General features: G+C 36.2%; 1 protein-coding gene across 1 annotated transcript; it reads right to left on the bottom strand.

Moving 5' to 3' along the window:
• Positions 1-6209: 6209 nt before the first annotated feature.
• Positions 6210-6635, bottom strand: LOC145689280 (heat shock-related 70 kDa protein 2-like). Its single transcript, XM_081763420.1, has one exon. It carries the CDS (start codon positions 6633-6635, stop codon positions 6210-6212), a length of 426 nt encoding a protein of 141 aa, XP_081619546.1.
• Positions 6636-11753: the final 5118 nt, after the last annotated feature.

The following is an 11753-nucleotide window of genomic DNA, read 5'->3' on the forward strand; positions in this document are numbered from 1 at the left end:
CTTTGGCCTTCTACAGATCCAGGATGTCACCAATAGTATTACAACACAAGAACTGACAAGGGTATATATGAATCTCCTCAATCGTGCTCACATGTGTTGAAGTGGGCGGAGGACACTTTCAGCACCTGCTGTAAAGGCTGCTGTGAAGGTGAGTAGTCATATTCAATACATTACATTTCATTTACAAGTGTGTTGTAGTTAATCATATTCAATACATTACATTTCATTTTATGTGTTCACTTTACGGGCCGGTTTTACGTGACGCACCCTGTATATATATATATATATAGATGTGTGTGTCTGTGTAATATGTGTGCGTGTATTGTATAGTATTTTGACTCAGTTTCCTGACGAACGTTACGTTACATCTTAGGAATCTACAAACGATCTGTAAGTTTTATTTTCAATTTCCAATTATTTTCAGGTACGTGAAGTTGGCACCAGGCACCTCCCATTTTCTTCGTATAAATTGTTTATAAATCGTGAACAAACGAAAAATTTATGTGAACATTCGTGAACAAACGATGAACAAGCGATCTACATGGTTTATTTTCAATGTCCGAAAATGGGTTATTCCAGGTTCACGCACATGATGAACACTTCCCTTACTTCAAAGCAACATAGATTTTCTGAAACTTTCGTACGTCGTTAGTTCCAATATGTCTCTAGAGGGAACTATTCCCGGAGATCTTTTAGAATAAATGAAATCTTTTTACGATCTATGAAGAGAGAGAAAACAAACGCTGCTCTTATCTGCTGTCAATCTTCATTCCATCGGTTTCTTTATCTGCGGGGACAACCCAAAGTTCACGCACGTGACCTAGCGGGGGGCAGAGAATTAAAGAAACCTACCTGGTTAGTCTCCTATCTGCTGTTCTGCGTTGTTGGAAAATGTGGGACCGCTTTTATATGGAAAAAAATAATTCTTAATTAGCGTGTTCTAATATTACCTTAGCAAGAAGAAGTAAAAGTGAACATACAATATTAATACTAACAAATATTCGGACGAATTTTGAAATGTATAAAATAAATAGTTTTCATAATATTTTGGAAAGAAATATGCCATGTTATTAGATAGGGAAATCCCAACGTATTTCGAGTGTTGGACACAGCCTTAACGCCTCACGCTTATGATCTTTAGGGTAAGGGGGACGAAGGTTGCGTTCTGGTTTGCGTTTGGAGTCTACGTAGGGTTACCAACTCTGGAAAATAAAAAAAACGGCACCCCTCAAAATTTCCTGTGTGAGGTCTAAGTGTAGAGTATTTTTGTTTAGTCCCACCCAGTGAAGGAAATGTAATATCGTGAACAAAAGTGCATTAGTACCTGTATTCTGCATATCCTTAGTACATTCACTAATAAGCTTAATAGATACATTATGTATGATAATAAATGATAATAAATGATAAACTGAAATCGGCATTGATCATTTTATTGTATTTGCCAGTAACTGCCACTTCTTTAAAATTATCGAAACAAGTGTACAAAAGTATGTTAATCTTTACGTGACAATTTTGGATTTGGAAAATGAAGTTTATTCTTTAAACTTCAACCACAGAAAATTGCTTTAAGAAGTTCTTTTTCACTCTGAATAAATGCATAAAATTCCTTACAAGTAAATTTGAAATTTCCCTGATAATAGTCCCTGTTATCTCTTTAAAATAATATAAACAGATGAATAAAATACATTAATCGTTGATAAATGGTGAAAGATGACAGTTTCGGATTTACAGAATGACAGTTACTTTTTAAATCTATACTTCGAACTAGATGAAATTGCTCCGAACTAGATAAAAATTTGAAAAAAAAAACTGTCATAAAGGGTCTGGTAAGAAGTTTGACCGGTCACCGGCTTTAATCAAAATAACAGCAATATATCTGGCCAGGCCGGTCAAAAACCGGCCAGTTGGCAACCCTACGTCTACGTTAATAGTGAGGGCAATCCTTTTTGTTCTCAGTATTGCATGGTATGGGTTCGGAGCCTACATTAATAGTGTGTCCAGTCCTTTTTGACTTCAGAGTTGCATGGTATGGGTTCCGAGCCTACGTTAATAGTATATCGTCCTTCTTGACCTCAGTTTTGCATGGTATGGGTTCGAAGCCTACGTTAATAGTGTGTCCAGTCCTTCTTGACCTCGTGTTGCATGGTATGTGTTCTGAGCCTATATATTGTCTTGTTGCCTATATATTTGAACTTCTGACGAAGACTAACAGCTGTTGTTTCGTCCAAACTATACTTTTCGCATGAAACAAGTTGTTTTTTGATATATGTATGGCGACACTGTATCACTATTTCAATGTTGTTATTTTCAGGCGTGTCCGAAGCTTTTCCACCAACCATTATTCTTATAACCAAATTGAAAAAAAAGTGGGACTTGTTCGAATCTCTGATCTTTGGTTTTATTAATATTATTTTCTCGTCCTCTTATCGTTGGATTACTTTTTTTTTTTTTTTGACGTGACGACTATTTGACTAGTTTATAGAAGTGTTTCTAAACAACATCGACAACGTTTGGGAGGTAATTCCTGACACCAAGATAAGACAAAAAAAAAATAGACTAACCTGGGTGCACAAATGCTTCCTTTCGAAGTCATAGGCTGCCAAAAACATGAAAAAATTAACTTTAGTGGTCCAAAACTACAAAACTATGGAACCTACCGCAGTCGGGTCAAGACTTCACCTAGGAATTAATATCCAAAAATACATGTTTCATAATCCTAAGGTACTCATGCATTGTGCGTGTTAAGTCACCGTTTGGGTTTGATACCAGTCCCATATCTAGGAGAAATTCCTCCCTTCCACTGGGATCGGAAACCTTTACCCAGATACCTGGGATCGAAGCCTTCTCCTAATCACTGTTCAGTTTCTCCCCAAGCAGTAGATTGACATTCCCCCAAGTAGAATCGTCCAACAATACAAGACTTCCTCTAATTGCGATAGAGATACACCGTACATTACCAAAGCCAATGACTTATGTAGACCGTGTGCGCACAGACGTTGCCATTTGGGAATCCACCAAAGTTTTGTCCCCTGTATTCTCGCGTGAGCAATACGGGACTACCTCTTTTTTACACATTGAGGTACAACGTACATATAGCTCTGCTACCTTCCGAACCCAATGGTACGTGTAGCTCCCATGGTAGGATCGTCTAAGCAATACGACTCTTCCTCTATTTACGGTAGAAGTACATCGAACATTACCGGAATCAATGGGTGATGTAGACTATCTCCTTTAAAGACAATGACTATTTGGGAGCTGGAGCTACCTCGGTAGGATCGTAAACTTGCACCCACCAAAAATACTAGAAAAACCTGGGACGAAAATTTACTCCATTATCTCTTACTCTTGCTTTATGAAAGTACTGTTGGGACATTAATCCCATACCAGACCCAAGAGGATACCCTACACGCTCTTTGAGGGTTTGGAACCTTTCCCGAAAGAGCGTTGGATTCCTTCCCTGGGCATTCTCTTTTATACTCGTTGGGGTACCATCTGGTCTTCTTTCCTGGATCCAACTGCACGAATAGTTTTCCATTTCAGAGGATAGCTGAAGTCTGACCTCTGCTGGCAGGGATGGCAGTTCAAAGTCTAGTTCAAGATGTTTCAACTACCTCGATGAGGCTGGGACAACGTCTCACATACCCTTCCAGATCCAATAGCATGTGCTACTTGCCATTTAGAGATCCAGTCAAAGCATTCATTTCCCGTAGGTTATCGTGACCATTTCCAGTACCTGGAGAACAATCCAGCTCTTGGCACAGGATATAACAAGAGTAATGTGTTTTCACGCTCTTCCATAGTTCCGATCTCCCCCTTCTAAACTACAGAACACCTATTGAAGATGGGGCCAGCAAGAGCCAGAGCTTGTTCCTCCCACTTTCTGAGCACGGACTTGGGACTGGACATGGTGGGGTTTACCATTATGTACAGTGAGAAAGACGCAAAGCACTGCATGAATTTGTTCCGACTATGGGAAGAGGCTTTCCCGAAAGGGTTCATGTTTCACGGTGGTTATTGGCTAATATCACTGAGACAAACGGAAGATTCATAGGATTAAGAAAATCTAAAAAATGAACTCGCAATATTACCAGAACAACCTAAAACCGATTTAGGAGTATAAGCTACCAGAAATGTAAGGAAACGGTAACATGGTCACATCCAAGCTTCGTCATACACCTTAAGACTCTTCTCACATTCAATTACGATATAAAGAAGGCTGCTGGAATACGGGTCTCTACAGGCCTTTTAACGAGATACCTGTGAAGTCTCCAGATGCAAGTCCAATGAACTTTTCTAGATTTGGACTACTTAAAGAGTTTTGGGCAAGGGACGAGTGACAACTGAGAGTAAAGTCTGGAAAGCTATATAAGAGGAATTGAACAAGATTCCTCTTATATATATTCTCCAACGGAGCATTCTGCACTGGAAACTACACTTCGAGGACATTGTTCGGAAGGAGGAGAGACACATCGAGGACTGGTGCACCTGGCGTCATGGATTTTCGCAACTATTTGGTACAATTTGGTCACATATAGTCTACGCGGAACGGTCTCTATAATTATTATTGACGTTGGGAAACTAAAGTGTTGAAGTTAACATTAAGTTAAATTGTGAAGTAATGAGATGTCATGAGTTTGAGGGACAAGAGTGTGCAACATTAATATTTAGGAATCAATAGATACCATTAATTGCGGTTGAGTGAGATTTGGGAATGACGTGAACTTTTGATCTACGTTAATGGTGGTGCCATACATAGAGAACTTACCAAACTGCGTATACACATATTGTTTCAATCCTCACCAAATGCTTTCTCCTTGGATTAGTATGTCAGGCAAATTCTTCAAAGGTTTAATTTTGAATATAGCATCATGAGAGATGTTGAAATATTAGATCCCACAAAAATGTAATCATTGAAATCCATTAATACTCTTGCAACAGCATTTCCAAACAATGATATCAGGACAATTTCAACAGATTGACCTGAGTGATTGTGACGAAACAGTAGCATTCCAATAGCAAACAGCATAGTGTTAGAAAAAAACGGTGACTCTAAACAAATATTTCCACTTTTACCTAAAATTATTTGCAGCATTTTAAACTTTTTTTCATTCAAGTGAGCGGTGGAGCGTGTATTTTCTCCAGTCGCTGAAAACTAAAACAAACAAGAAATATAAAAACTACAAATCAAGACACTGTTTTCAAATTTCAACTGCTACTCGATTCCAGTTCAATGAGGGAAAGGGTAAAAGTTGACATGTACGGCAGTCAGAAAAAGGACAAGGAGAAGAAGAAAAATAAAAAAAAGTAGTAGCAATGATGAGAAAACGAATGGTGTGGAGGTATGAATAAGAAAGATAAATAATAAGACCTTCTTATCATCCTTAGAACTTTATTAAGAACGAAAAGAGTGTGGTTTTCAGTTGAGGATAAAATACACAAGTTAGTGTAGTGGATTTATACATTATAGTGAAAGTTCATTTTATTAAATAACTCAGAAGTTACATTAATATTTAGAAGATATTAATTACATTAATGTGCAGAAATTGCATTAATAGATTAGTTTTTTAACGATGTTTTACTAGTTTTTAAGATATACACTGAAATTTTAGAGTAGTTCTTACTATTGGTATTTTGGATCTTTGGGCTGTCAACGTTGAACAAGAGATGTGTCATGTTCGTTTGGCCGGAAGAATATGAGGTCAGACAATATTATTAGAGCGATAAGCAGCTTAGAAAGAGAAGAGAAGAACTGACGAAAGTTGTCGGTTCGATGATTTCATACCTTGCACTAGCGCGTAGAGTCAAGTATTTCCATCATGTGTCCTTGTACTCTTGGTAAACCAGTTTTAATTATTTTCGAGTGACGCGAAAATAAATATAATGATTTTCTTTTATCTTAAATAACATTAAAAATGAAATGATATTTTAAACATATATTTCGAAAGTCTTACTAGTTACAAGTGCTTGGTAAATTTAACATATTAAAATAGGAATAAATTGAAGTTCGTGCTATACAATGAACATGAGATTTTCCATACGTCGTAGTTTTTACCACAAAGACAAAGAGAACGTCTTTGGGACCTTTTAAACGGATTCGGTTTAGAGACATTTCTTTCATAAAATTTCACTAAAATAGGGTTAAATAACTCTTTAAGCTCGATTTGCTTATTTTCCATGTCTTCTTTCGTAAGAAATTGATTTATTTGAAGCTAACGAAGAGTAGCATCACAGTTTTCGATTATTAGATTCCTGTCGCGTTGAGATATATTTCGCCTTCCTCCTTCTTCCTGAATGGTTCTCTTTGTGTTGCAACAGTAATTCTCCAGAGCATACTTAGCTGCACACTTTTCCCTGAACATTTTGTCATCAAGCTTGAATCTTTCAGCTTCAGAAATCATTTTATCAATATCTTCCCTGGAGAAACTATTTCTATCGATCGTAATAGTAATAGTATTACTCATCCCAGTTGAGTTTTCAACAGCGGTTACATTAAGTATACCGTTTATATTAATATCAAATGTTACAAAAATCTGTGGTTGACGCATTGGAGCTGGTGGAATATTTGAAAGGCCACATGTGCCGATCATGTAGTTATCTTCTGTTCCTGCACGTTCACATGTATAGATCTGAACCATTACAGTATCTGATTATCTCTTGAGGTGCTGAAACATTTAGTTTCACTTGCTGGTAATGTCGTATTACGGGGAATAAACGCTACTATGTCACCGTCGGCAATTTTAATACGCGTTGAGAAAGGTGTCACATCAGCAACGGGAACCAAATCTTGTATTTCTTCAGATGTATCTCCCCCGAGTTGTTCTGCTCGAAGACATGCTCCATAGGCCATTGCTTCATTAGGATTTATATATTAGTGAGGCTGTTTTCCCGCACAAAAAAGTCTAGAATCATCTGTCTAACTTTTGGAATTAGACTAGATCCGCCTACAAGAACAACCTCCTCAATGTCTTTTTTCTCAAGTTTCGCGTCGTTCAAAGATTCCTTGATGGAATCCAAGATTTTATTAAGATGTTCCTTGTTGAGTCTTTCGAAACGAGCTCGTGAAATTGTGCTCTGGTAATCTTCTCCATTACACAAGGATTCGACGATAATTTGCGTTTTTATTATCGATTCAGATGACGGTTCGTTTCGATTCGTTTAGCGGTTTCGCAGGCAGTAGAAAGTCGACGTAATGCTCTTTTGTCTTGCGTTATATCTTGGCGGCAGGCCCGTAGCCAGCCTCGAAATTTAGGGGGGGCTAAATGTAAATTAGGGTGGGCACACACACAGATATATATATATATATATATATATATATATATATATATATATATATATATATATATATATATATATATATATATATATATATATATATATAAAGAAAGTTTCATATATAATGTCTGTCTCTGTGTGTGATGATGAATAATTTCTTATGCTCTTAAAACTAAAACTACAGCGTGAAAGAATTACTATTAAAATTTTCCCCTATAGCGTTAGTACAATTGTACCTGAAAGCTAGAATACTATGTGTTTCCTTTTTATTTATATGTTATGGCAACAAAATATTTCTTCCGTTTTTTCATCTTCAAGGAAATAAAAAATATTAAAAAAAAATAGTTGGCCGAACGAACCAATCATTAAAATTTCCAAAGAATTAGTACAGGAAATACGTTTCTAAATTTTTGATGGACTGAAAAAATATTTGTGAAACTCGAAAACATCTAGAGAGTAATGAGATTTAATACTATCTTCAGAGAGATTCTACAGAGAAGGGTCTCAAAATCTTAAATCAATATTTTGAAATACATGTGGCCTAAACAAATATATGCATATTGGAAAAATGAAATTAACATTTTACCTGTATTATTATTTACATGTTCTTAGATACGAAACTTTATATTTCTTCAAATATTACGCGCTTTTTTTTTACACTTGTACTTCTAAACATTTTTTGACCAGTTTTTTTATAAGTGTTCGAAAGAAATAATGATATGTTTATGGGTTTTTGCTATCTACAAATTTATAAATTTTATAAGATTAAGAAACACAAACACAACACGCATATATACTCTCCTCATGTTGGCACACTATAGTAGAAACAAGATGAACATTTGAACAATCACTAACAACACAATCACAGTATAAGTCTCCTTGTTCTGAATGCTGCCAATCTTAGAACAATTGTGTCCAGATCGAGATTTCTGGTGATGTCATTGTTGTAACTCAACAAAACAAGATCGGCACGGTGCAGTTAATGTACAACTTCTTTAGAGAAAAATGCCCTAAAAAAGAAGGAATTCCTCTCACCTAAGTAGTCCTATATAACGGTTGACCGGCTTCAGGGCAGAAATTTAGTAAAGAAAATATTCAAATTTACAAACGTAGGTATAATTTCTAATTGCTTTCTTTTTAGTAACTGAAAAAAATATATTTTGCATAACAGCTGTGAGTTCCATTTTATCACAACACATTTCAATTTTTAGACGTCGCGGACCCCGTAGCCAGGTCACGCGGACCCCTGGGGTCCGCGGACTCCAGTTTGGGAACCACTGTTCTAGACACTTTGGAACATACTATCAACAATCATTTAGGATGATTGCTACTAAAGTCATGTTTAAGTAAAAATAATCTGTTATGATCTGGTACCCGAGCATTCAAATAAGAAATAACTCTAAAAAAGTTCCCTGTTCTAGCGCAGTTACCTTCTTTCTCGAAACGAAATTGATAAGAGAAGTAACAATTCATTAAATTTTCTTTGTATAGTACAATTCATATCAAAGTATATATGAAATTCTTCTTTACGTTGTACAAATAAGAATTCGAGATCAGTTGCTTTCGTAGGTACTAAAAAAGTTTAAGTTAAGAACTAATGATTTAAACAGCTATTTACTTATTTCTATTGAAGATATCTCTTTTTCAAAATGAAACTACATTAACAAATTTTTACTTTTGTGGGTACTCAAGCCCCATGGGTACAGCGCTCGCCTTCGGCGCGTATGGTTTCGAGTTCAAACCGTACTGGGAGTCCTCGGATTCAAACCGATAGTGGTTTGGATGTTACTTTAAGGTATAGGTCCCGTGTCTATATAGCCTCCCTGCTGAAGAGGGATGCTAAACTCTCCAACGCACCCTGTTTTAAGTCAAAGGTCAAATTTCAAATTTATAAAGCATTATACATATAAGGTCCAATTTTTAAGTGAAAATTATGTTTTTTCTATAGGTGCAACTACTACCTCCGTTTAGTCCGCTGCATTTTTTTTGTTTACATACCAGAAGATTGCAAGGTATTCTTTTACAAAATAGTAATTTTGAATAATTAGGCTTACGTCTGATGATCTGCATGAACATTTGATTCTGGCACCAAAGATTGGCAACAATTATTAAAGTATGTTAATATAAGTATCTAATATTTCATCCCCGAGAAAAATTAAGTGAATCGAACTTATTTTTAGTTAAAGATATATTAAAAGTATTACTTATCTATTCCAAGTTATTTAACAAATAGTCATGTTACTGATACACTACAATTCTCATTCTTCAAGTCAACTTCGGTGCACCTTCAGAAACCAGCATCGATCAACTTTCAATTACAACCATGTTCAAGTCATAACACAACAAGAGTAAACACAATTCAGAAAAGGAAACTTTTCTTACTCCGTTATCACGTGAAATAAAATGTAGTCAACCCCCCCCCCCTCTCTCTCTCTCCATGTCCAATATACACAAAACAAACCCATACACCTGTGTGATGATTAGAGCGAAGCAGTTGCGACCCCCTGTTGAGGGATGCTGTCTTCTCAATCTCTTGCATATTGACCGAAAGCCAATGACTCACAGCAAAAGGATGTTTTCAGTTGCAAATTCCAAGAAGGACAGGAAGAAGTAAACTCTTCGTCCGCAGATTAAGGTAAAACTATGTTGTTTCTGAACACAAATACATGTTTGCCGATAGAATAACCATAAATTATTTTTCTCCTGCAGCGAGGGTCGTTTGCACATGAAGCATTAAAAAAAAAAGTCTCACGCTCAAAGAAATATTAGCAATTCAAAGAAGCGTAGCGCATAAATAGGCCAATACTTTAAATGAGGATGATAAAAGTAAAATTTAATTTAGCACTAAAGTACATTTGGAAATACAATTTCTTCCAACATTTCAGTCAGTGTTCGAATTAAACTTTCGAACGAGAGGAGGATGCTTATGTATTTTTGCTGTAAATGTAGAAGGCGAAAGTTTACCCCAGAAATGGATGTTATGTTACTTCTGTGATACGAGCCGGACATACATTTTTACCGAAGGGGAATTTCCCCGGCAACCCCCGTTAATTCGAACTATGACTTTAGTTAGGGGGCTGTAAAAAAATTAGGGGGGGCTGAGCCCGCCCTAGCCCCCCCTTGACTACGGGCCTGCTTGGCGGTGACTTCTCTTGATTTCTTCAGCGCAATGTTTCACCAGGGTATTAGATAATTCCTGTCCTCCAAGATGTGTATTACCTGCAGTTGCCTTAACTTTAAATTCTTTACCTTTTATTGTAAGAATAGATACGTCCAAAGTTCTTCTTCTGAAATCAAAGATCATAATGTTTGTTTTTTCTTGAAACTGGAAAAAATCCAAACAAATTTACTCATCGTTACATAGACTTTATAATGAATTGATATACTGTACATTGTACAAATTATGCAGAAAATAAAATTGACTTTCTAAATAGCATCCATACATAAATATTTAAGTTAACATGTTTAATAATGTAAACAATAACGCTGCTAATTGCGAAGACTCTTTAAAATCAAGAACAAGATATAAACAGCTTGGGTACTAAGGGTCGGCGTATATTTCATCAAGTGAGCAAACGTTCTTAGGTAGGCGAGGGTCAATAAACTAGGGCTGTATCGCCGAGTCTATGATCTACAGATCTATCTCCAAGTTAATGGCCTAGGGTGCAAAGGATCACTTCCTCTAAAATTTAGCAATGGGTGCATTGATCCAGCATCTCAAATTTCAGGTAAGGCGCAAAGGATCACATTTTACATTTTAGAAATTGCATTTTTTTAAAAATCGACATGGAGTATATGACCATAGTACGTTCCTCTATAAGTTTGCGTGGTCCATCTCGTACCTTTTATGGGTAAATTTCAGAGGTTTCTAAACCATTTTATCCTTTTCGACGAGGTTTTATCTCGTTATATGTTGTAAAGTTGATTATAGGGCCAATCGCTTTCGTGATATATGGTTATATTGATAATCCATTTACACATTTGGAAGGGGTACACAGAACTACCCTTTAAATTTGGGAATTGTCAGAAAATAAAATTTAGTAAATGTTTTCTAATACTCGAATATGTAACTGTAAATTTGGGTGATCTTGCTTATCCTCCTGTGTCGGTAAAAACTGCCAAATATTAGTATTGCCGCGTGGTCGATTATTGACCTAACTTATCTTGTTTGATGACGCTCTACTACAATATACGGTTGTGTGGTTGAGTACAGGGGTCAATTCGCTTTTCACACAACAGGGACACATTGATGTACCTTTCTTAAAACTTGAAAGGGTACTTAGGACAATCCCTTAAATTTGGTAACTGTCAAGAAACAAGAATTGGTGAATGTTCTGTAGAACTCAAATTTATAACTTCGCAAATTTGAATGATCCTGTTTATTGTCTTCTATGGGTAATAATTTGTCAAAATATTCATATTACTATGTTGTAGGCTATTCACCTAATTTATCATCTTACATGAAGCTTAACTACAACAGA

This window comes from Thermobia domestica, chromosome 7 (assembly GCF_964235325.1).
Source record: "Thermobia domestica chromosome 7, izTheDome1.hap1.1, whole genome shotgun sequence".
Classification (NCBI taxonomy): Eukaryota; Metazoa; Arthropoda; class Insecta; order Zygentoma; family Lepismatidae; genus Thermobia; species Thermobia domestica.